General features: G+C 43.5%; 1 protein-coding gene across 1 annotated transcript in view; it reads left to right on the top strand.

Annotated features, from left to right (window-relative positions):
- The window catches only part of SH3PXD2A (SH3 and PX domains 2A), a 176,028-nt gene that overhangs the window by 108,729 nt on the left and 40,710 nt on the right, over nt 1-26,589 (top strand). Inside the window, exon 5 of the mRNA XM_008946908.1 lies at nt 5,991-6,122. Coding sequence (XP_008945156.1) covers nt 5,991-6,122 — 132 coding nt within the window. The remainder of the gene's footprint in view (nt 1-5,990; nt 6,123-26,589) is intronic.

The following is a 26,589-nucleotide window of genomic DNA, read 5'->3' as shown; positions in this document are numbered from 1 at the left end:
ATTCCTGAGGATTTGGACAGGATTTTAGTCCAAACATCTCTGGCTTTGAGTCTTCTGAGTTACTTAAGTGTTTAGATCCAAAGCTTTACTTTTCTGCTTTCAATCCTATCCCCTGCCTAATAGGACGGAGTTTCCTGCTGCTGAAACACTTTTCTGAAAATGCATCAGAATTTCTTTGTTCTTTGTGAAAGCTACCTGGCCAAGCTCAGGAAAGAATTACAGAAGTTATAGTGTATTACCCAGCTGATAGATGAAAAGTAATGCTTGTGTAAGTCTGTAATGAGGCGAAGAGATTTTTGCCAGTGCTCTTTTATTGCTAAGACCTGGACTTGTACGGAATTCCTTTAGTTACTGGGGGGGGTGCTGAACTTCTGTCTGTATTGCTAAAGCTTTGTGGCTCTGGAGTGCTACACCAAGAGCTATTATCTCTGAAGCTAAACACCGTTAGGACTGGGGGGATTTCTGACTAGCAAAAAGGGTGGAGATTAATCCCTTTTCCTATGGCCACAATCTGTGAGTGAATGTTTACCTCCAAGAGTAACTGACGTGCAAATGTAGCCTGTATTTTGGAAAGTGGGAAGGGGACTGAAGACTGACAGGCTGGAGTGCAGGAGTGTCCAGGACATGAGTCAAAAGCCTGGTTATTTGTTTAGGGCACATTAGGAACAAAAAAACAGAAGAACAAACAAAAATAATTTTTGAATAAACAGCAACAAAGAAAAAACTGCCTAAAACCCAAACTGAATAGAAGAGGGATCCTAGGCTTAGAAACATGGTTTTGATCTGAATCCATATTGTCCCCTAGGAGATTTATAGGAGGTTTCATCAGTCTCATCCCACTGCTTACTCTAGGAACTGGTTATTTTAGGAACTCCTTTTCTGAGCCCCTTGTGAGATCGTGAGCTCTTGTGTAATCTTGTGTGCTTTATGTGGTAAAGTCTGGTTTTTATCTTTTGTGTAACAGACACTTAGCCCGTTTTTAGGCAGACGTAAGCTCTATCTTAAAATACTTGGGGATAGATCACCGAGGGAAGGCTTAAACAAAACATGCAGTTTTAACATGTTTATTTATCATTGTGATGCCTTTCTTGTAAGAAAGGAAAGAGGTAAAGTTTTTTTTGGGAAGAAAATCCTTGTCTATAGAGCTGGGTATATGATTATTGTGAGGGGATAGACTGATTTAAGGGTTTCAAGTAAGGCTTGCTGCTATTCTGGGTATTTTTTTTTTTTCTTCTCCTTCCCCAAAAGAAGTTTTCCAGAGATACATAAAGGCTTACCCTTGAAGAGTTGGCTCTAACAAGAAACCACAGTTCTATATCCAAGCTACCACAGTTACTCCTCCCTAAGCACAGAAAAGTGCAAGGCTCTGACTTTATTGTATGGAAAGCTGTGACACCTGGGGACACTTTCTGCTAGACACCCCTGCGTGCAGACCCTGCACGTGTCCTCGGCCATTGTGCCCAAGTTGGAAGAGCTGGACTACCTGCCAGTTGGTTGTGAATCATCCTTATGGTGTTCAGTGACCGTTTCTGTGGTTTTGGCTTCTTCTGCAAAGCTTCCACTGACCAGCCCAGTACTAATTCATTTAGTCTGAATCTGTAAATACTTGATTGATAATCATAAAAGGGCAATATAAAAGCCTGTGCACTGTATGGATTAAAAGAGCAGACATGTTTATAGCCTGATAACAACAGTACTCTGGCAAGGATCAGGAGTCTCAGATTTCCATATCCAGATTATTTATTTTTGGAGTCCAGTTGGTGGTTTTAATTTTTAGCTATTGCAAAACCATCATAGGTCTTAGCTGTTGCAACACAGGAGGAGGAGGACGTTGCTTGGAACGAGTGCTCTGCACTCTATTTAGGAGGCTTTCACAGTAGTTGCTGGTCTCTGAGTACAGTGGAAGGAATGATGCTCCCTCCTCGCTGCCTGGTGAGGGAGGCAGGATGCAACTGTGTTACTTAATAGTGCCAGCTGTGAGGGGCACGGACAAGCTCTGATGACATTCCTGCCCAGCCCCAGGAAGGGAATTGCTGAGGTGAGGAGCAGGAGGATTGTAAAGTGGAGCCCTATGGAGAGGAGGAGGGGTATCCTCAAGACTTTAACCAGGAAACGGACTCGAGGCCAAAAGAAATGGCGAGGCAAGCAAACTCTTATTTCAGCCAGTGATCTGTCGTGTTCTCTGCTCTGGGGAGGGCTAGTTGGAGCTAAACCAAAACACTAATTCTGTGTTTTTGGTGGAGAGAAGGGGGAGCTTTACCTGGCACATCAGCTGTATCCTATTCTCTGCTCTTTCTCCTGCCTGTACTGAAGAGGCTTTTAAAAAAATTGGGGCTGTGATATCAGGGGGACACTGCAGTTGCGTGTGAGCTTGCTGTGGAACTCGTGCCACTCGGCATCCCCCTTCTCTGGCATGCTTAGCACTGTTACTCCTCAATGCAATGCTGCATCCTGCATTAGAAATGAGACCTGAAGTAATTGGTAAGGATGCAGAAGTGCCCACAGTGGTGGGTATAATTTGTGCTCTGATGTCTTCTCTGTGATGTTGCCTGTCTTGTTCTTTTGATTCCCCTTTGGGGGGAAAACCTTGTTTGACATAACATGCCAGCTATGTTGTGGGCATCCTACGTGTCACTGAGGAGTAATTAATCTGAAGATGCTTGTGGGAGATGGAAGTCTGAGAAGGGGTAAAGTTTTTTCCTTACTGTGACAGTCCCCGAGTAGCACATAGCAACAGCCTAAGTCAGGCTACCCAGAACGTGTTTAAGGTGTTTGATTACTGGGAGGAGCTGTTCCTCTGTCTTCTTTCCTCCTCTTCTTCCTCCTTTCTTTCCTCTGTACTTTTACTCAAGCCTTCCCCACTGTGCAGTGCCTAATCCTGTGCGAGTGTCACTCCAGGAGCCACAGGGACCCCACACCTCCCAAGGGGGTTATCCTCTAGGCATGATCTGCTGTAGCTCTAAATTACTAAGTTTGACCTTGGTTACTTCCTTGACCAAGGAATTTATCACCCTATGGTTTGGGGTTTTGTTTTGTCCTAATAGGAACCTTCTAACACTTATAGAAGCTTCTGTTAAAACAGTCTCTTAATTGTATATGTTGCACCAGCTGCTGTAGTGACAAGTCCTCCTGCAGATAGTACCTTCTCTGAGGCAAGATGGAGTAAACGGCATCAGAAAGTCCTGCTGAGCTACAGATATGTGAATGCAGATATAACCTATCTGGCTGGACTGTTGTAAATCCACTTTTTTGGAGCCTGAGTTGTGGAATTGGATTTGCTGTGTCTCTGGGTTTCCTGGCAAGGGCACTCCCCTGGCACATAGTCCCTGGCTCAGCCTTGGTGGCTGTCACCAGGGTGTTTGCCAGCCTGTGCTCCAGCCTGATCCTCCTCTTGTCCCCAGCAGGGACACGTGCATCACATAGCACCACCCCTGCCACCAAGCCAATGCTGTGTTTTGAATGTTTTTTAGTTGGTTTGTTTGTTTTTTCCTTACTCCCATGAAACCTATCTAGGAGACTAGAAGAAAAAAGACGTTTGGGGTGTCTGTTTAGCAAGTAGCTTCCTGCATGTCCCTTGCTCCCTTTGCCACTGTTTGGTCCCTCCTTTTGCCTTTCCACACACTACATTCTCTGCTGCTGCACATGCATAAACATAAGGACATGCCAGCTTTTGTTTCTGGTTAGGGAACTGGTATTTATCACTGGAAGACTAAAACAAAGTAGGGGCTGTAGGTGTTTCTTGCATAAATGGATTGAAGGAAGAGGATAATGCTGCCCCGTTCTGGACTGGATAAGGGACTGTGGGGGAATTGGTGTGAACACCTCATTGCTCTCTACTGCAGTTAGCACTGGTTTAAACTAGAACGCATAAGTCAAGTTGATTCATCAGGAACAGAAACATAATACTTATTTGGAATGAACAGCTACAGTGAAAATTTTTGTTATAAATTTCAGTGTTGTCAGTTCACCCCTATTCCTGCTACTGGCTTTGGTTCAACTATCGACAGAAAAGCTAAATCTCTTAAACACAAACTTCTAGAGGACATTACTCCTCTTTAAGGAAAATTAACCTACATAACCTGAGGAGAATCAGAGGCATGCTTAGGGAGCAAGGAAGTCTAAGTTTTTGGATTTCTTAAATGTAAGCCCAAGGGAGACATTGTGATCTGACACAATGTCATAAGACAGCGTTTTCTTTCAGGAAATGGTTGAATTAATTGCTTTTTGTTCTAGGATTTTCATTTCACAGGATGCTGTTTTAATGGCTGATGCATTCTTTACCTCTCTTTTGGCAGGGGTGCTAATTATTTGTCTGTGGAATCACTTTGCATCTTCAGCCCAAATGCACGTGAACATGCTGTGTTTGGAAATACAGCACTGAGCATCCTGTGCTTGGCTGTCTGGTGAACAGTTTCAGACCGTGCTGCTTCCTTCCCATCTCTTGTAGCCAATTTGTCATCAGAGATTTGGGAGACCTGGAGTCTACTCCTGGCTCTGCCCCTGTCATGTGAAATGAGACTGTCAGCAAGTTGTACATCTGCTTCTGTCTTCCCCTTCCTTCTGTCTTAAGAGACAATTCTTGTGTCTTTAGATAAATACATAAAGTGTATAACTTTGGCTCAAACTGCTCTGCCCAATACACGTAATTCAGGAAACCTTTGAAATTTGCATTAAGGTATGTTGGCTCTTGGACAGAAGTTGTAGGTGCCTTTTGCTCTACTCCGATGCTCTGGAGAGTGTATAAATGAGGGAAAATTAAGAAACTCTGATGTCCTAAAAGTTTTCATGCCTATTCAAGGCAGTTCCCAGGCAGAGCACAGTTGGTCTGTGCCTGGGCTTGGGAGTGCACAGGCCCCGTGTGCAGTGTTTATGTTGCCCAGAGAGCCGAGATGCATCTCGCACAGCGAGCAGCAGCGCGAGGAGCTCTCTCCCCCCACATCTGACATGGCAGACGTGCCTGCCTCACAGCTCCACCCCAAAACGTATGATTTTGATTTGGGGGTGGAAAAGTCAGAAATAAAAACTTAAAAACAAAAACAACCTTTCAGGAGTGTGGGGGAAGGGAGGAGAACAGTTATTTTGCACCTTTTCTCACTCATGTGTGTGATAGCCTGCTCCCATTCATAAATGGCTCTGACAGCCAAAAGCCCTGAGTACAAAGAGAAACCAAACAGCTGGAGAGGTTGGTTCCAAAGGCTCCAAAAAGGCGCCAAAGGGCGATGGAGAGGGAGAAGCTGGAGCACTCTGTGCCCCTGTCCCGCTCGGGGCCGCTCTGCTGCGGGGAATGCGGAACTGCGGAGCTGGCGGGGGGCAGGCAGGGGGTGGCCGTGTTTGAGTGAGGATCTGGAGCTAAACTTTTTTCTTCTTCTGTTTCAAGTAAACACTCTTCCCCGCCCTCCCCTCTCTCCCTCCACCCCACCTCCCTCTCTTTCAATCCCGCTCATGTGTTTCTATTTAAGGGCTGCAGTGCAGACGAATATGATTGGCATCTACAGCCCCCTCTTGACTTTCAGCTCAAGCCTTTAGAGTGGAGAAGGAGCTGAGCCGCCAAGGGGAGAGCTGTTTTTTTTTTCTTTGGGTTTACTGGGGGGATGGCTCAGCTGTGGATTTATGCTGCTTCTGCCCAGGATTTTTCTCTCTGAATGGGAGCAAGGATTGTGGAAACCATGTTGGGAAGAGGTTTATTTTCAGAATCCATCATGAAACTTTGCAACTAAGTCACTGGTTTCGGCTCCTCTTCATATTTTTTTTTTTTCCTCCCCTTTTTTGTTTTTCTTCTCTCCAATGTCCCTCTGTGCTGCTGGGTTGTGGGCCAGAGGAGGCTGTTTCTATATGGCCAGCCATTTGGGGATATGCCGCGAGCCAAGGTTGTTTGCTGATTCGCTTGGCTCTGGTGACAAGTTGGCCTGTCGTGAATCGGATGGACGGAGTTCGCTCTCAAGGAGCCATGGCTGGAAGCTGGCTTACGGCTTGCTTTTTCCCTTCCCCAGGTGCTGATGCTAGTTCTGAACCCATGATCCTGGAGCAATATGTGGTGGTGTCCAACTATGAGAAGCAGGAGAACTCTGAGATCAGCCTCCAGGCTGGAGAGGTCGTGGATGTCATAGAGAAAAACGAAAGCGGTAAGACAAGCTTGCTACTTTTCACTCTTCCCGTGGTCCGATTTTTGCATGTGTTCCTCTTCTTTCGGTTTCCTCATCAGTACTCGTAGCTGTACATTAGCTCCATCTGGTACAGTTACTATGTCTGGCTGAGGATGTTGGAGTTTCTCAGTGTTGATTTGGGCTGGGGGCCAAATGTTGCCTTCTACTGTAAGAATGTTTCATAGGTTTTGTGTGTTAATTAGCCAAAGTACGCTAATGGAAGAGGAAGGTGAAGGAGAGAAGGATCTGCAGCTAATGAAGCTGATGTATAGTAGACGAAGAGGCAACTATATCAAAGTCTCTGTCAGCATTTCCATTACAGCTCTGTTTTTGGAGGATTTATAGGATGAGCGTTTAAAAATTGCTTGAGATGAAACTTGGCTTGACAGCTTAGCTTGTGGCCCAGAGCTTGGAGGGAGGGGAGAGAATGTGCGTAGATAAATACATGGCTGTGCAGTTTCAAAAAATTCTTGCCGAATTGCTAATTGGGGAATTTTGAGGGAAGGAGGCAGAGGCTGTCATGTAAAAGCAAGATGAAATCCCTTCTTCTACCATCCGTGGAACAACTAGCTTCCACTTGGAAAATGACACTTTCTGGCAAGTGTCTGCATAGATGTCTTTTGTGTACTTTAACTCTTGGATGCCTGGTAGCTTTGAGTCAGGCTGAACAAATGCAGGAGACTGTACATGTGAGTGGTTGGAGCGGGTTAGCAGCTGGTTTGAATAACTGCCTGTCTTCAGTAGCTGCCCCTCCTCCCGTCCAACGCTCCTTGTGTATTAATCCAGAGCTGTTGTCCAGGACTTGTTTCCAGTCCACTCGTGACTTGTGTGTCCTCATCCAGGGAGCTGCTGGCTTTTGGAGCACTTCCAGTGAAGGTTCATGTCACGGTAGTTCCACATGCAGGGCTTTCTTTAACTTTTGTGTTTTTCTTCTTTTAATGGAGCGGTAACTTCTCTGCTTTATGAAAGCCTAACGCGTGTTTGACTTAGTGACGCAGTCAGTTGCTGGCTGATGATTTAGTGTGGTGTCTGAAAGGATAGCGTGTGGAAATGTACTGGCTAGTGTGAGCAGAAATGGTTGTCCCCTGGCTACTGACTATATCACTTGCAAAACTAGTAGAAGCCAGAATGTTCATCTGCCCCCCTTAAAACAACCATTATGACTGAAGGAGGGGGTAAATGTCCGCTAGGGCAGACAGGGTTTAAGAAGTTAAGACAAGCATCATCCCTTCCAAGACTGAGGGCTCCTCATTGTCAATAGTGGGTGTTACTGCTGTCAGAACAAGCTTGGTTATTGTGGCAGCTTATATTCATGTCCATGATATCCCTGTCTTGGATAATGGCTTATGCAGCCAAGGGAATTGGGCTGTTAAATAATGCAAGAAGTGTCTGAATTCCAAATTACAGTTCCTTTGTTTGTTCTTTTAATGTGGCTTCTCTGCCTTGCACAGTTCACATCATGTTATGTTGAATCACATGGTATGCAGAGACGTAAATGGAGATTGTCAGGGTTTGAATTTAATTAGTGCATCCAGAAATGTGACTTTTCTAAGGAAACATCCTTGATTTTGGATTACAATTCTTAAGACCATATTCTGATGTTTAGTAGCCAGATTTCTTAATGCCCATGTAAACAAGGAAGGAAATCTGAAGCCCTGAATTCTCTACTATGATCTTATCTCCATTTTAGACATACATATAAAAAGGACATAGATACTTAAAAAAAAAGTCATGGGTTGTTGACGGAGAGAGCATCGTTTGCTTTGGATGCTTGTCTAAACTGTTCTGGCAGGGAAATCATGTTCTAGTTGTTCCAAGAACAAGACTCCAAACATACACTCTTTTCCCCTAGGTTAGGGATGCCACAAGAATGACTTGAACACTGTGACTTCTTGTCTCTTCAGCTATATCTGAAACTATGAATGGCATGTAGTGAAACCAGCAAAAGTTTAAGTGTCAACTTGTAAAACTCATGAGTTATTATTTGAATTTTGGTGTCTGTTTAGTATAGGCAAGCAAACCTGGAAGATGTGGTTATGACTTCTAAGAACATGGGGATGTCCTTTTCAAGAAAATAAGATTATCGGACTATGCACATGTGTAGTGATTCATCTGACTATATGGTTATGTTGGTTTGGTAAATGTTGTGAAACTGTAGCTGTGATTGTATAAGTTAAGCTTGTTCTTCTACTGATCCAGACAGACACATGTTGTGGATGTCACCTGCAGCGGGGACAGTCCTTTTAGTGAAAGGAAAGGAAGTATGCTAGATAGCTTCATAGCTGTGTGGCTGTGAAGTCCCATCAAATTGGATGGCATGCATTGGATGTTCTGGTGGGCCAGTATCTCAAACTTCGTTGTGTGTATATGTGCATATAGCATATCATATGTCTGTTCTGTTTTTTCACTGTACTTTGGGGAAGTTAGATATGAAAACACACAGATGACTGCTTGATTTTATAACCTTGCCTGAATAGAGTTCCTTGCTAATGCCTAGGGACACTTAAACAGTTCTTTTGTTTCCTGGCATGGCAAAAACCATGACTTTGCTTTGTTGTATGGTTTTGTACGGAAGAAACACCTTCTCTTTACTAGTCAAATGGCTCTATGCTTTTTCGGCAAGGAAGCTCAATGCTAGTTTCGGAAAATGGTTCCTGCTAGATGTTTTCTAAACAATTCTAGGGCCTGAACTAGAATTACTATCTCCTCTGATGCTTGCCTTGAAATTGTGTACCTTGTGAAAGGAATTAAGCTCTGTTTTCAAATGCCAGTGTATAGGACAGAGTTAGGAATGGGGTGAGGAAACCAACCTGATTGATTTATTGAGGTCTTATCTTGTTATCATCAAGCTACATTAACTTAACCTCAAGTGTGTTGTGTTTACTGTATAGTATTATTCTGTTTTACTTTTCCCATATAAGAGATGATATCCAAGGCGCCTCACAGGCTAATGTGCAAACCCATTTGGTAGAGCCTTGTCTCATACTTAGCTTTCTATTTCGCTAAAAGACTTGGATAAGTTGTCTTCATTATTGTGCCAATGAAAGTTAGGCTTGGACATCATTTGAAGTTGAAGTATTCAGTATTATGACTTAAAAGCAAGGTCAGTGTGGCATATGTAGTGAATGATTTCTGAAACCATTCATCTCTGTTATGAAGCCCATGGGTCACTGTAACCTGACTGCTCTGCAGTTGCCACGGAAGCAAACCTCTCTAGACTGAAATAAATCTGTAGGATTTCTACGCTTCGGAACAAATTATTTAGTCATGCACCAGCTCTCGGACTTAGGCACTTGGTTTTTGCAGCAAATATCTCTTAATTCAAGCTACCCCTTAGACCTTAATTCTGGTTACATGAGCAGAAAAACCATAGTGTGCTTGATGTGTTTAGTGGTTATTTATCTCTTTTCATTTTGTTTAGCTGAGGAGGAAGATCTGTAGCAACAGTCACAAATGCATCAGGAGGAAAAACAAAGGTTTACACTCTGCACAGATGGTGTCTGGGAACACGCTGTAGTTTCAGGCCTTGTTTAATGCTAGAAGTGACTGATGTGTTTAAAGGCACTGTGAAACCAACTTGCTTTGTCCAACACGACCTAGACATTTCTGAGGTGTTTGAGGATAACAGTGTGAATAGTTGACTTGAGTCTTGTCTGTTAAGTACGTAGACATCTTCTGAACTTTAACAGAAAAAGCCTTGTGAAATGTCTTAAATGTATTTCTGCTGCAGAAAAGAAATGTTGTGACTTTAAAGCAGGAATCCAACACAGGTTTCTGTAAGGTAGAAAGGGGAGGGACTGGGACAGAGCAGCTCCTTCTCTGCCAAGTTTTGCATGGATGTGGCTTGAAATGGTCAAGCTCTGAACTATGGCAGCAGTGTTTGCAATGGAAAACCTGACAGCTGGTGAAGTACAACCAAACTCCTGAGCACCTCTGCCTCGTCTGCTGCTCTCCTCCCAGGCAGGACGGGCTTCCCTGGCAGTCCCGGGAAGTAGTGTCTGTGGGGGCACCGTGGGGTGATGTTCTCAGCTGGGCTGAGCAGGACTGTAGCATTTCCTTTGCAGTTACATGACTGCAGACTGATTTCCAACATTGTATTACATGCAATACGTTAAACAAAGCTATTATGGGTTGTGGAACTTTATTAGGACCCAAAGGGATCTCTGGGAAGGGAGACCACTCTTCTTTCCTTAGCTGGCTTGTGGGACGTGGCACTGAAGTATAACTGTAAAGAAGATCTCTGCTTGTCTGGATTCCCTGGTTTAGGGGTCTTGGGACTTGCTGGTTGTCTGTGCTGCGTCAGGAGACTAATATGTGCCTGGCAATGTGCTCTACTACACCATTTGGTTTCACTTGTACTGCTCACTGGCTGCAGCTGTAATCTAGGAGAGGGACACGGAGGCCAGATCTCTCTTGAGACTGACTTCTGGAGTTGCACTGGTTTCCCTATTGCAAACTAACTCCCTCTTCCTAGATTGAGAGCTTTTTGAGTTAGGCTTCTGCCTATTCATGGGGAACATAGCACCCTTTACTTGAACATGTTGCTTTACAAGATTAAGTAGTTTTACTTGATGACAGATGAGGCCAAGATTAATTTCATGGCTAACTACTGCATATTGGCTTAAAGGTGCACCCTTAAGGTGTTCCAGGTAGAAACAGAGGAACATGGGGTTTTGCAATTCATGGATCAGTCTTTCACCCCTATAATCCACTCTGCCATGCCTGTGTTTCAAATTATTTTGATTTTTTGGTCCCCTCTTTTTAGTGTTGGTGGAGGTTTAAATTCTGTAAAGACCACTGTTCCTCTGTATCTGCTTCCTGCTGTTCTGTGCTTTTTCCTAGGATGTTTTTGTCTTGGTGATTCTCCTTTTGTATGTGGAGGGAGCATGGCACTGGGTGCACTGCTAGCAAATGTCTCTGAGAATACTTATTATCACCTTGCAAAAGCTGGCTAAAACCCAGTATGCTTCTCTTTATTCTAACAGGTAAGTGACACGCCAGCAGTTTTCTGGGCTCCTAATGTGGATGGAGTTCACACCAAATAGCAAATGCAGCTACTGTGTTTGCTTATGAGCTGTCGATAGCTTTGCACCCCCCGGTCGGATGTGTTGCCTGACACAGTATGCGTAATTGCCAACATGATGCTTTATTTCAGGTGCAATTGTGCACGCTGACTTTCCCTGGAAAGCTCTTCTTTTTTCTTTACAAAGCATTTCAAGAGAACATGGTCCATCAGATGTGATACAGGAATTAGTTTCTGTTTGTACATCCAGCCCTGCCCTTCTGTTTGCTCTAGGAAAGCTACTTCAGTTCTCTGCATTTCCATTTATTTCCAGCATGGCCGTGTTTGAATTTTAAACCTTGTAGGAGACCACGGTCATGATATAAAAAAGTAAATATCCCCTTATACAGCAGCTCCTTCTCTTCATCAGTCCTTGATCTGTGTCTGGAATTTGAGGAGGAGAAACAAACACTTATGTAGGTGAACACCTTTCCTCTAGCACTGATGGCTTCATCCCAGAGGACAGGGTTAGATGAGTGGCCACCACTAAATACTTAGGATAGCTTGTGTAACTACTCCTGTATGCACCAAAGTTTGTAACTGTCTAACAAGCAGAGCTGAGTTCAAGGAAGCGCCACACCAAACCCATTCTGCAAAAATGAGTGTGTAGACCCCATGCCCTATTCTGAAAGCAGTGCTGCCATGTGTTGTGTCCTGCCTTGGAGCCTCTCACTAGCCCTACAGCAGAGGATATGTGATCCACTTATGAATCAGTTCCTGTCCTGACACAATTCTCTGCTGTCTATGTACTGAGGCAGACAAACATAGGCCATCTGAGGAGGCAGGGTGGGTGATTAGGAATTTCTGGCTAGAAGTTACTGGAAAGTTATTTAATGTCCTAAAAACCAGAAGTTTTCCCTCCAAACAGGAACAATGCTGGCAAAGCAGAGATGCTTTTTTCTTTCAAACACTGTCAGCTTGTGGGCTGAAGAAGGGCTTCTCTGTGTAGGCAGAGTTTCAGAGGCATCTGTGGTGAGGGTAAGGATGCTCAATGGCACTGACTTGTCACACTGTAGTAGTGTCTACAGGCTTTTTGGATCAAGTTTTGGATCAGGTGATCAAGGTTGGTTGTTCTCTTGATTTGTTTTACAACAGTATAAGCAAGGCATGCTGTTGGTACGTCTAATTGCAAAGGGTGGGTTTTACTTTAAACTTCATCTGTCTGCAAGCTGTTGTCTGTGGAAGGAGGCTGTATGCCTTGTTTTAAAGTAGTCAATGGAAATGGGGTCAGTGGAGTATTGATAGGATGGACAGGAACATTTAGACTAATCCAGGCTCAGTGCTGGCTCCAGGGGAAGCCTGAGACAAACTTTTTGAGCAGAAGTAAAACTGGTGTCATGACTTGCTTGAGCCAAGCTCTCACTGGAGATCAGCTCCTTTCTGGGAATACAGTGCCTGACCAACCCTGCAAATACTGCAAACAGGCACTCCCTCTTCCAGTGGCCTGTTTGCAAAACACTGAATAGATGGAGAAAATTTACACTCACTAGAAACAACCGGGTCAGCAGGAGATGAGGAGGAGCCCTCCTTCCCCTGCTCTTCCCCCTGGGAACCGAAGGGTGGGGTGACACTGTCTAATGACTTTAGCAGCTGTACGAAGCTGGAAGCAGCCCTTGACAGCCTACCCTGACCTCTCTGGTGATTCTGTTTTGTAAGCTATTTTCTGACTGCTTTTTTCTTGCCTTTTTTTCTAATCAGATTGGATTTTTTCATGTGTGCTACTGGAAGAGTAAGGAGGTGGTGGCTGCTTTCTGTCTGTTCAACTTGCAGTAGACAAAGGATGTTGGTATGGCTGAAGCCTTCATTTGAGTTTCAAGAATTTCAGTCAGATTTACTGTATCCAGAAAAGAAGCGTGCCACAGCGTTTCTGAAGTGATTACTTCTGAGCTGTGGTTCCAGGCTGCACTGTATACAGGCTTGAACAATAAGCTGTTTGGGACTGACATTTCTAGACCTGCTGATTACTTGAGCATCACCACACCAACATCTTGGCTGAGATTGGGAGTTTGTTACATTAAAAAAAACCTTCAATTATAAAATGTGATGTAATATTCATGCTGCTATCTTGTGTCTAAGTGGCTTTCCTCTCCCCCACTTAGTGACTTATTGGCAAGTGATGTTTGTTTCTGTGTTTAAGAGCTTGGAAGGTAATTTTCTATGCTGGAACCAAAGCAAGGTTGGTAATATTCTGGTGTTTGTAGCTGTCCCCTGTCACTGGAAAATAAGTTGTTCTTCGTTACCACCTCTGAAATACCTGTAGTTTTGTGACTGTATAAAGGGATTGAGGCGTGCTCCTGCTTTTCTGTTGGGAATACTCATTCACAGGCCTGTGACAAGGAGAGATTGTCTCTTTTAATTGTGCTGTGACATTTCCAGCTCTTCTGGGAAGCCCTCCTGCATTTCATAGATGTCCTTGCTTGGTTTTCTCTTGCCTGGCTTTGAATTGAAGTGTGTACTTTCTCTGACTTCTTGGTGACAAGCTTGTCATGAACACTTGACATATGGCTGTCTGGTCACACTGTGCCCTTTGCAATGCCTAATTCTGCTGAAGCTTTCCTGGGACACCTCCAGGCTGCTCTGGAGCTCTGCTAGTAGGGATGTTTTGCTTGTTGGGATGGAGAAGTTGATTGGATGCTTGTAGTATTTGGGTCCCACTTGAGCTGGGAGCAGCTGAATGTCACACTAAGGTGACCTTCAGTGCATTCCTTAAGCCTTGCTAAAGTTGATTAGTTGTCTTGCTCCCTCAGGTTCATCCTGGAATTTTCTGAGTAATAAGAAACGATTGACTATTTTCCAAGCAATGATGCCTCATTTCATTCTCTTATAGAGGGAGAAGAATGATGAACAAGTAATAGGGACATAAAAGATGTCATAGGGTCATATTCCTCTAGAGCACTCTCCTCTAATAGTACCTATCAGATTCCCTCTCTGTAGTGTTTGTTTTTAAATTATTTTAAATAAACCTCTCTCCAGATAGCAACACAACAAGACTGAACTTCTAGTTTGAAGTCATCCCTCTAGAGCATATTTTCGCAAATGCTTTGGGCTATAGCATGCTGTTTATTTTAATTTTTTACTCCCATTCCTATTGTTTGTCTTAATCTTGGGCAACGGGTATTCTGACAAGGCTAGTTCAGTCATGTGGGGGTTGGGTTTCTTCTTCTTATGGAGATACGTGAAGTCCGGCCACTTTGAATTTTGCATTCGTTTGCTTTTTCTTTAGCTGATGTCACATCTCTGTGGGACAGCTCTCCCCTACCCCCAAACTTCCCCAAGGTAGGGGGAAGGATTATTGCTGTGAATAGAAAGTCTCCAGATATAGTAGATATGTATCTCCAGAGCTGGGTTTTTCCCATCTGCTCTCCTCTAATCATCCCACTGAAGTAAGTGGGTTCCCTTTTAAACTTCCCTCCACCTGGTTTGCTGTGGAACAAAATACTACCTGTTTAGTTCTGTGGTTCTCTAATCTCTCAAGAAACAGGAATGGGAGCCCAGAGTGGACATCCCCTGCCTTGCAAGGCCCAGTAGAGCAGGCCCACTTGGAGGGGCAAAGCCTTCACACAGGCAGGATTAAGGAGGTCCCATGAAGTTGCAGTCAGCATATGTTGAGACTGTTATAGTCTCCAAACCACAAGTGTAGTTCAAAGTGTGGGGAAGTCCATGTCAGCCCTTGCAAAGACTGTTCTTATCTGCAGCTGTGTTGACCTCCTGATACTTAAGGGGCAGAGGCCCTTAAGACCTGCTCTAGAAGCAAGGGGGGGAACAAGCCTGTCTGGACTTTGTTTGGTGTCTGTGGGCATGAAGTCTGTTCCAGGACTTTTGAGACTGCCCTGTTAGTTCGTCTGGGAGTTAGGGTGGGATGTGACCACTGAAACCACAGACTTGAAGACTCGGTTGTCTATAATGGCAGTTTAGCCTTGGAGAAACAGGGTACATCAGTAAGCATGGGGAGGCCAAGAGAGAGCAAGCAATGCTACCTTTAAGTTTGCAGTACAATACAGCCAGGAACTCCCTGGATAGTACATACTGTACAGGCCTCTGAAAACTTTAATTCTGAAATTTCCAACTGCCTGCAAGCTCCCTCCTCATTCCTTGCTCATCTAATCCTGCTGTGCTGAGACTTCATAGTCAGGCAGATAGTTAAATTCTATTTCCACTGCATACTCTGTTCAGAGCCCAGGATTGCAGGCTCTGAAAAGGAAAAAATTTTACACAGCATCCCTCTTTGGAGCCTTTACTCATTACCTCCTCTGTTTATGCAGTTGCTGCCAGTTTTGGGACCCTGAAACCTGCCCCAAGAAAATGTTTCCAAGGAAAATCTGCTTTTCATATTAGAATACATAAACTTTCTAATGATTTGGTTTCCTATATCAGCCAAATAGGTCACCAGCTCAGCACTGCTGTAAGAAACTACCTGAGGCCAAGAAGATACGAGGATAGTACTGATGCCTTCCAATGAGTCCTGTAGGTACCTTATGGGCTCTATTCCTTGGGATTTGATTGCCTTTTAAATATAATTAAAAAAAAATCATTTTATAGGACTTTGTTATATCAAAGTTTCTTTTAAGAAAGCAAGTCACTTAAATGGCTTTAAATAAGCCCTGAGAACACTAAACTTAATGCATAGTGACTGAAGTCTTCTGACCTTTGCTCTAGTTAATCAAGAAAGCAATTATACACAAAAGCTTTGGCTCTCATGGTGATTTTCAGGCCCATTTTTCAAAGTAAGCAAAAGACTGATGGTGCTTTTTGTGTTGTGTCAGATGAGGACAAGATTAATAAAGGATGGAAGAGGGTTTTTTTTTTCCCCCAAGCTGCACAGCAAATAAGCAGTTCTAATAATACTTTGGCAGCAAAATGGAAGCTGTAATCATTAGCAGACATACTTCAGTTACAACCAGCAACATAACTTTTGGGTTTTGTGTTTAAAAAGAATTGAGTTTCCTCACAAACCAATTTCTTGTACATCTACAGATTAAGCAAAACCTATAGAAGTAATTGTCTTGCTGAGGCGTTTCATAATACAATCAGATTTAGGTGGTGGCTTGATAGAGGGAGTGTATGTTGTCTCTTCCTATCTGCCCCTCAGGCTGGGACATCAGACTTTCCAGCATTCTTGATGGAGACTTTAATTATTTCTGTGGTAAAAGGATGTTGGCTCTCAGCTGGATTAACTGAAGCAGTTCTGGAAGATGCAAGGGATCAGATGGACTCTCTTGGATCTCTCTCTTACTGGCTGGCTTCTCTTAACTATTTTTATTGGCCAGTTTGGTTTTTTTTGTCTTGATACTATGTGACTTCATCTGAAATCTTCACATGCAATGGGACTTCATTTCAGATAAAACTGGACTGCAGTTATATTGGCAACATAGTCAAATTTAAACTTGGTGATAATGTCAAGTAATTCCCAAGCCTTCCTTGAGCCTGTATCTATTTCTCCCCACAATGTGAGCATGTGCTGGAAAGCTCTAGCCTGTTGCTTTGAAGAGTTGTTAGAATTATGTTTGCAGAACCGTCTCCTGCTGTTCTTTCCCTCTCCTACCACGTGTGCACACCCTCTCTGGTACATGTGCTGGTGGGATGGGCTTTAATGCAAGCATATCTCCCAGTTGTTGGAGGGTAAGGGTGATGCTGGGTGTGCTCATCCTGCAGACCTAGCTTCACTTTGCTCCTGTATCAATACAACTGCCATATGTTTGCTTAAGAATCCCTGACTGGTTTGATACTTGGATAAAAGAGAGAATAAATTGTTGCTCTTTCATGATCAGCAGCAGCTTAACCAGTTAGACTCACGTTGGCAGGCACACGTCTGTGCTGTCTGACAAGTGTAAGATAACACCTTCATGATTTCATGTCCAGGTCTTGAGGCACTGTGCTGGCTTTCAAATGGTGACCATATGTGCAGGTGAAATGTATCCTTCTTAGAGGACGCCCTTCTTAGGGAGTCTGGGTGTCTGTGTACAAAACTGGGCAAATGGAATAACAAATCTTAGTGTACTGAAACGAAGGAAGCTCTGAACACAGTCCCAGCTCAAACATGATGGGAGTCACAAGGGGTGCAGGGTAAATCTCCGTGCATTAGTGGCCCTAAGATTGGAAGAATAGCATATAATATTAACCTGAATCATTGGCATGAACATTGGTAAGTTCATAAACAGCCTACCTCCCACATGGGTTTTTATAGCATTTGGCTGTTATTGGAGGCCTTCATGCATGAGGAAAACCTAAGCTGCTTGGAGAGACTTGACCCATTTGTTTTAACTGAGTGTAGCTGAAGAGTCAGGATGGGTAATGTGAACCTGAAAATACCTGTCACTGGCCATTTGAAACCTCAGGATTAAACTCAAGGCCAATTTATTCAGTGCCCTAGAAACCACTTTGAAGAATCTGCATTTCTGGAGGTGGGCAGGGGGAAGACTGCACACAGTGACTTGTGGGAGAGAAAATGAGGCTTGCTTGTTTGTCTGAAAACAGGATGAGGAATCTGAGAGACAGTTTCTTTTGAGGTTTTGTTCTTAATCCTGACTAAAATTCCCTATTACCAAGAAGGAAACTGCAGCGTATGAAGAACCAAAATTACAGGATGACTGTATGCTCAGGGTGAGCTTGCAAATTATTCCCTTGTTTCAAGTAGACCTTCTGTGACCAAAATGTCTTTGAATAAAAGTGGAATGACCAGAAATGGGATGCTATTTCCATTGCCAGGAAAATGGGATAACTGAGCCCTATAAAAAATGCCTCTTTTGCTTCTCCTGAGCACAGCAAGCAGAACTGGTTCCTTTACCAGCTATGAGTTAAATTACACATTTGGTCATTCCAGACATCTTCGGTGTATTTTTGGAGCTGACTACACACTTCCTGGGCTTTAGCCTGTTGGTTTTAAAATAAGAGGTGAACCTTTGGGGACTGGCGTGTGAACCCTTCCACTTGACTGAGAACTGGGAAGTTAAGTGTATCTTTTGCAGAAGTATCCATGTTTGAGAGCCAGCTGCATGAAAGGATGTTGCTTTCCCTGTGCCACCCTGAAGTCTCCCTTGCAAACAATCCTAAACAGAAACCAGTATCCCTCAATGAGGACACTGTGCACGTGGGAAGTTGGGAACTGAATGGTTCTGGGCCTGGCTTGTGAGATGCTTGCTGATGCTGGTTTAAATTTGGCTCAGGCGACCAGGAATTGTTGTGTAGTGGTATTTGAGGGAAAATGCTGGTGGTTTCAAGGGAACTCCCATTACAGATGAGATGTTGCCACCCTTTGCAATGTTGTGACAAATGCCAGGGAGAGCTCCTTGCATATGGGTGTGTTTGAGTTGCACAAGGGTCTTTTTTCCCTGCTGATTCTGTGCAAACACAATAGAGGCTGAGTGCCTGGGCATGCACTTGTCCTTGGCAAGTGTGTCTCCTGGGGTCAGTGCAGTGGCAGGAATAGAAACAGCAACTGGGCCAAACTGATATTCACTGTAGTGAAGGCTGAAGGCAGGTGGGCGAGCTACTCCAGGGTCTGTAAAAGTGCCAGGTACTGTTACAGGTACATCAGGAACACCATCTGCTTCAGCTGAAACTTGTCTAAATGAGTAATCTTTCTCCATATTGACAAATCCATGTAATCCTTCCTTTATTTCTTCTGTCACTTGCTTAAGCAGATGCCCGAATGGACCATCTTATTTGCCCCCAAGTAACTTCAGTAGAAATTTAAGTGTGCACAGGAAAGGGAGGCTCAAAATAAGGATAACTGAGTGCAGGTGGAAATTAGCAACTTCATTCCTGGGTATCATTTATTCTGTTGTGTTTCTTGTTCCTTTCCACTGATCTACACTTTCTACAGAGAATCCCATGTGATTAATGCTGTTTGATCTTTTGTGATAGCTAAATCTTCTGCTAACTTCACCTATCAGGAGTACATTCTGATCTAAGGAAATGTAACACAGTGTGTTCCTCAGTTTAAGGAAATCAAAATGCCATTTTTCTGTAGGACTGAAGTTTTGCCTTAATGTCAACAATGTGATGCTGAGGCATTTTTTCTGTAGCTGTCTCAGAACTATGCCTTCATGAGGTCTTGTTGGGTGGACTAGAATTGCACTTATAAGGTAGAGCTCTGGAGTCAGACCATCCACTGGTACTTAGTGTTTTTCTTGCAAGTGAGTTGGCAGGAAAGAGCCTCAATTGCTGTAGTTGAGCGTGACCTAGATTGGTAAAAGCAGCCATCACTTAAAGCAAATTTCCCAACTGTAGTCACCCCTGTTCAACTAGAGCCAGAACAGAGGTCAGAACTGCTTATCTTTGACTTCTGAAGCTGAACAGTAACACTTTCTGGGAGAAAGTGGACTTGCAAATGGTAGTTCCTCCAGATAATGAAGTTTCACTGAATGCTTACCTAAGGCAAGCTCACGCTTCAGACAGACCCCTTCCATTGGTGATAAAACAAATAACCATGGAAAGAACAGCAGAAGGCAGGGTAGATATTCCTTGTGAATGTATCTGTAATCTTGGCAATATCCAATTTGTGACAAGTCTTTTGCATGTTTTGGGGAAGTAGGGAGAGAGACTCTTATGAGCAAGCCACTGTTCTCTTCATTCTGAGATTTTTAATGTGGGATAAACCCAGAAAGATATTGGAGTGATTCATCCTACAGGCTCTGCTGTAAATTCCATGAAGCTTGTGAGCAGTTTGTGGCCAGCATCTTTGAAAATGCTCCATATGCATTAGTTACAGGAGATGCCCTGTTGCCTGAAAAGTAAAGGAGCATTAAAATTTGCTTTCTTGATGTCTGCTACTCAAATGTATCCTTCTGTCATGTACCCCTTTTGCTATCACTTCATTTTTGCCTCTTGTGCTCTCTGGTGTCTGTGCTAACTTCTCCTATAGAGTTGCATAATTTTTTGTCTTGTTTTCCATCCATCTTTCTTTGGTCTTTTACTGCTTTACACTCAGGGATGCCAACACTGAGGCAGTAATTGACTGGACTTGTACAGTCAAGCCAGTGAAGGGGTATGAATAACAGTTTTTCTCAAGTCAGCAAATAGTTCCTGATCATCCTAGTTCTTGTAACTGGGTGCCTAATTGGCTTGATATTTGTGTGCACCTTTCCATCTCCCAGTATGGGCCACGTTAAAGTTTTGCTTTGCTGGATGTTTACAGCTTCTTAACCTTCCCTGGAAGGGCAGAGCTGCGGCTCCTGTCACATGCTTGTGTCAGGGTATTGCATTGGCATGGCATGTGGGGTCTTGAGTTGTGCAGTTCAAAACCAGTGGGCATACAGTCGGTCCATTTGACAGCTCATGAAATTCATAACACAGTAGTAGTCAGGAAGCTCCAGAGTGTGTAGGAGGCTGACCGCTGTTAAACAGCTATCCTGTTTTGTTTCTCAGCTATCCAGAGCTGGAGAACTTGGAAGTGGTGCTGGCAGAAGCAGAACCTTCTCACAAGACTCTTACTCTGTGCTTGGAGAACTTAAGGCATGTTGTAAAGTCTAAATCCATAGTGGAATTTGAACCATGGTAGAAGCACATTTTTAAAATATAAAGTGTTGACTGGTCAAGAACTGTTGAGACACTAATGGAGTCTTCTGAGCAAGTGCTTCCAATTTGTATTTGGCTGTTTGTCTGTACTCTTGTTTCAAAGCCAGTAGTATCTTGTAGGTGGAATTTTGCCCAAAAGTGTTCAGAATTTACCATTTGAAGGCTGATAGAAGGGAATCAAGAGGCAGAGGCCTTTATGGTGTGACCAAGCAGGGGCTGAAGAACTGGCAGCTGTGCAAACGCCATTTCTGCTCAAGAGTCATTTCTGAATAGATGGCAGAAACTCTGGAAAATCCAAATGCAATTCCTCTTGGAACTGAGGAGCAGGCACAAGGTGAAGTGGGAGCAGAGTGCCTAGCCTCCTTTCATAAAACTGGAGTTGTCAAGCTCTCAGTTTGACACTAAATGTCCTTTTCCCAACACATCTTTTTTTTGTGCAGCAGAAGGTCCTTGGTGGGCAGCCGTGGTATGACTGTGATCAGTGTTAGTGCCAGTTTATTCTGCGTTGTATTTTGTAGTACGTTTTGCTGATGATTCTTGCTCTTTTACTAGTTTTCTATGGCATTCACAGGAATAAGCTGTAAATGTCATGTGGCTCCTGAACTACGCTTAAACAGCTACACATGGGTTCAAGATGAGAAATTAGATTTCCAATCCAGACTTTCCCAAGATAGGAGGAATGCGAGTTGTGTTCCGTCAAGCGTTTTTTGTTTTGAATAGGAGGCTTTTGTTTAATGTCAGTGTTGGAGGAGAGGAAAGCTGTCAGATGCCACAGGATCCCAAATGCTCCTTCTTCAGCAGCTACAGCCAAAGATACAGGAGCGTTGGGTTTCTGCTGAATTAGTGAGCAACTGCTTAATCTTGTGACAGCAGCATCAGGGATTCCTGGCAAAAAAGTGGAGGGTAAGCAAAAACTAGTGTGTTCTGACAGGAATGTGCAGAAGCAAATAACTTTTCTGAATGTGCATGCAGATATAAAAAAGTTAATTTGTGGCTGTCTTTCTCCTTCAGCCTCCAAATTCCTACTGAAAAATTTTCCTTGAAGTTTGAGAGATGCAAGGTGTTCTTTCCCATCTACTCCTCCCTTCTGCCTTTTGCAGAGTTTCTACTACTTCAGCTCATAGTAATCCACCTTGAACATCATCTATTTGATACCTACCTGTGGAATATGACAACAGATGTGTCTGTGTCCTTGGTCTCCCAGGCAGACTGAACAGCCTGATGGCCATTCAGGCAGGAGCAGTTCATGTACTGACTTGGTCTCCCTGTAGTGAAGGGAAGTAGCTCCTTCTCCCTGAAACTGAAGTGTGTCTCCTTGTGGATGGGAGCTTACTATGAAGTGGCTTCTTTTACTGTGGCACATACTCAAGTCATCATGGAAAATCCAGGCATTTCTACTGATGGCTTTGGCATGCAAAGAGTGAAATTCTTGGAGCTCAGGATTTTCCTCTTCCTCCCCCTCTTCTTCGAAGTGTGTAAAACTTAAAAAAAAAAAAAAAAAAAAAAAACCTGTGAGCAGGATAGACATTATTGCTGGCTTCATTCCTGTAACTAGGATATACAGTATTCTGAAAACAAAATAAAGCCATTCCCCTCCAACCATCCCATGTGATACCTCTCTACACCTCAAAAACCTGAGTGTTTGACATAGTGGCTTCTGGCTGAAATTTCCTTTGTAAGGCATGATGGGTTCAAGCTCTTCTTCCACAATGCCATTTTTTTCAGAGCTCCCCAGAAAAGGGTGAGTAGCTGTGTGCTGGCAGGCCTCCTTGCAGTGGCATCTCGGAAGCCAGGGAGTGAATGGGCAGGATCTCAGCTAGATGGTCTTGTGCAGCATCTATTGCTCAAGCAGCAACCTCCCATCTCCAGCCTTGCAGGGGCCAGGGTTATGTTGCTGGACTACACAGCCAGAGAAAAATCAAGATCCTCATGGAAAACTTTTTGGAAGATTGAAACTACTCCTGCACATCTGTCCTCCTTTGGAAAAGGTACTATGTGCTGAAGTTATGAAATATTGTCAGAGGAGAAAGTGCTCTCTGCTTTCCAAAGATCCAAGAACACCTAAGTGAACATACATGGGGCAGCAGCAAATTGCAGGGTTTGAAGAACCGTATTCTCCAACTGCACAGAGAACACAAGTACAACTTCGCAAAGGACAATAAGTTCACACCTACTGGTCGTGAGTTGATATTGCTGCCCAGCCTCATCTAATTTCAAATCGGTGTGAAAAACATTTGTTCAGCTTAGTGTGACTGGCCTCATAGAATGAAGTGGCACGTGAAGATGATTAATACAGTGCACACCTTCTGTAGTCAGGTTTCTGTGCACTTCCAATAAATTTATTATTGTAGAAGCTATGTACCCTTTTGGAATCCCCCCTCCGTTCATATTTGAAATTTGATTGTATTGTTAAAACACTGAGAACATCAGGGGTTTGGGGGAGGGTTTTTGTACTGACTAGCCTGGCTTTGATGTACTTGCCAAACATCTGTATGTTTTCTATATATTTTCCCCTTGCTTTCAGAAAAAAGGATGGTTACATTTATTTGTGGATGAAATACTTTGCTAGGAATGGCTGTAAATCTGAAAAGCTAAAAATTGTCAAATGAACTCACAGACAATAGTAACAGAGAGTAAGGAATTAAGCCTGGTATGCAGTCTGGAAAAACTAAAATTCTTCAGAAACTTTTTTTTTTTCCCCCTTCCTGCCCCCCCCCCCCAGCTGTCATGGGGATATCTAGAAACTTGAAATCTAGCAAAACTGCTGATTTGGAAATTTGAAAACAGTGTGAACACTGTGGCAAGACTAGCACAAGGACTGGAAGGTGCTGGAGTTCTGTGGCCCAGACTGTGCTGCGTGGGCAAGAGCTTACTGCTGGTAGAGATGCCTGTTCTCTTCTTAAACTTTGTGGTGCCCCATCAAATAATCTCTGATTTACATGAGCAGTTACGTTACTATTACTACTTTTAAGCTGGACATTCATGTTATGCGACTCAAACTTTTACTGCTAAATCCATGAAAAAGCCATGGTCTATAAACCAAAAAAAAAAGCCTGATATGCTTGGTTTAGTTTTGGCACTTAAACTCTGATTCGGAGCGAATTTTCTTGTTTTCTTGATGGGCTAGTTAAAGTGGCTAGAAGAGTGCTGATATGTAATGAAGTGAATAATAAGAAAAATCCTTGAGAAATGAGGCTATGTGTACACCTGTGTCTCTGGAAGATAGAGTCTCTAGAGAGGTATTGTCTGGAGTGACAACAGCTTAATTCCAGATGCACAACATGTATTAGATTATGATGTAGGAGCCTGACTTGGACATACAGTTGTATCTGTAGATCTGAGTAGACTCCTCAAGATGCTTGTGATGCTGATGACCAGAGCTGCCTTTGCTTGCAGATGGCTTTCTGTAAATCCAGCCTCTTATTGAGCATTTCATTGTGATTTAGAGTAAAATGCTTTGGGCATGTTTTCCACATTGGGATTTAGATAATCCGAGTGACAATATCAGCCCTTTGGGGGGAGGTGGTTTTCACAAGTCTCATTCCCAGGGAGTTCCATCTGCCAGCCTGGGGAGCTGCTGGAAGTGGTGTGTCAGCTCTCCAGAAATGAGCATGGCTGGGTGCCTGCGGCGCTGCTCAACAAGCCTCGCCTCTGCCAAGGAATGTGCCCCCCATCTAGGCAGGGTGCCCCGGCTGGGTTTCAGGTGTGGGTACAGGGAGGAGCGCTCTCCTCTGCAGCCAGGCTCTCCAGCCACACGTGTTTGCCTTGGACACCCTTGGCCCTGCTCGTGGAGCCGGAGTCTGTGTTGGCAGCAGGGAATCGTTGTTGCAGAGTAATTCCGAGCACAGAGGAGTCAAACCAAAGTTCATTTTGTTCTTTTTCTTCAAACTTACAGCTTGCTTGAGCAGGCAGGGGGTGCGTCAGCTGCTTTTCTTTTTGGTATGGTGTTTTTTTTAATCAATACCTCATCTCTGTCGTAAGTAGTCTTTTGCTATATCTGAATGAAATGTCTTGCTCCTGAGACTTCTGGATCTGGTTAAAGACAGGCATCTTGCTTGCAAAGTAGGGCTTTCTATTGATCTTGTTTCAAGTGGTATAGCTACAGGCACAGAAACAGTGATCTGGGGTCACCCTTTACTCTCACTTCTGCATATTTAAATAAAAATCACTGAAGTAGTCTGCTCTAACAGTGCTTCTCAGCAGTGAAAGACCAAAAATAGTCTTAAGACCCAGTGCAATACTTAAATGTGCAGCTATGAGACATATACCTTAAGGTATGCTGGCAGTGCTTAAGGGCATGGCTGTCTGTATCCTTTATCCTGGACTTCTGTTGCTGCTCGCTAACCTTGCAACTGGATACGATTACCAGCATTTCATCAGAGGAACAGTGGCTTAAGGAGCAGATGAGAAATCCCATGAACTCCAACCTGAAACAAGACCCTGACCTTAGACCAATACTTGGGGATAGGTAGGTGAGCTATGTTTAATTTTTTTTATTTTTTTTTTTTTTAACATATTTGGGCTGGAAGTGGCTTTTGTAACTTCTTCCCAGTCAAAAAGGCTTCATCTCTTACTTGCTATGAATACTTGTGCACCCTTGTTTGGTTTTTGAAAGGAAGCAAATTGCAGTGTTCTTTGCTGCGTTGACATCTTTGTAGCTAGTTGCTAGTTTTCTTATCTGGAGAAGCTTCTCTTCTTTGCTGGGCCTGGTTCAGGATTTGAAAACTGAGCTGCAGTTAAAAAAGCATATGCTCATTCAAAGGCCTGAGACCTATCTGGAAGGAAAAACTGAGCAAGGCTGGAAGTGACAGTGCAAAGCTGTGATGAGTTAAAGGCCTAATGGCACTGTGGTACAGGCATCACTCTGAGCAAAGGAGCAAGTGGCTCCTCACAGATGGAGTTTTTATCTCAAAGATGTTGCTCACTCCTGCTCCTCAACTAAGCAAAGTGCTTAAGCTGATGCTGGACTAGAACGTGTGGTTGGGGGCCAATTCACCATTTTCCTTCTAAATACCTTTACTGAATAGAGACCACAGCCTACTTAAATAATCCAGGTTAAAAAAAAAATTCTTATTTATAAAAATAAACTGCAATGTAAAACTTTTTACAGTTGTAAAAACAGAAGTGGGAGTAGTATGCAAGATGAGTTAACTCCATTCCTTTGTGGTGGTGGGGAAGCAGTGCTTGGCAAGCACCAGGGCTACCTCTGGACAGAAGATAGGCCAGAAATGAAGAAGCAGCCTCTGCTTGAAGACATAGATTCAGCTTCCTCTGACTCCCATGTTGCAGGGGGCTACCCTGTTGATGGAGAGGTAAAAGTGGTAAGGAAAGGACATTACTGGTTAATGGTTTTGCCATCCTATTTCCTCTCTAAGGTTACTGTAATGAGCATCTTCTTCTTAGGACTTGAGAAGCAAACATGAGCAAAATTGACTAATTCCTTCTTGCAGCGGGAACATGCTCATGAGATCCCCTCCTTCTGTTGCAACCAAGAAGTAGATCACATCTTCTCATAGGGTTATATATTCTCAGGCTTTAGGTTAATATGAATATACAGACTTGCATTTTTGCTCAAACTAGAGAACAGGTCATGAAGTCAAACTACTCTGAAATTTCAGTGCTTGTGATGCTCAAGGCTTTGGCTTGGTTACTCTAACCTCAGTGATGTGATAGAAATATCTGAAATTTTATCTGGATCATCCTTGAAGTTTTTCTGGAACTCCTGGAAGTTGTTGCAAAGGTAACTACAGAAGCTGAAGTGGCAGGGGAAAATTGGAAAAAACAAGTTTAATTAAAAACTAACTAGGCAAATGTTGCAAGGCTGAATCTTTCCACCTTACTATTACCTAAATTTTCAACAAGTATCTT

Source organism: Merops nubicus, unplaced genomic scaffold (assembly GCF_000691845.1).
Source record: "Merops nubicus isolate BGI_N331 unplaced genomic scaffold, ASM69184v1 scaffold16739, whole genome shotgun sequence".
NCBI lineage: Eukaryota > Metazoa > Chordata > Aves > Coraciiformes > Meropidae > Merops > Merops nubicus.
Note: the sequence above shows the minus strand (reverse complement) of the source record. Positions and strands in the feature narration are given on the sequence as shown.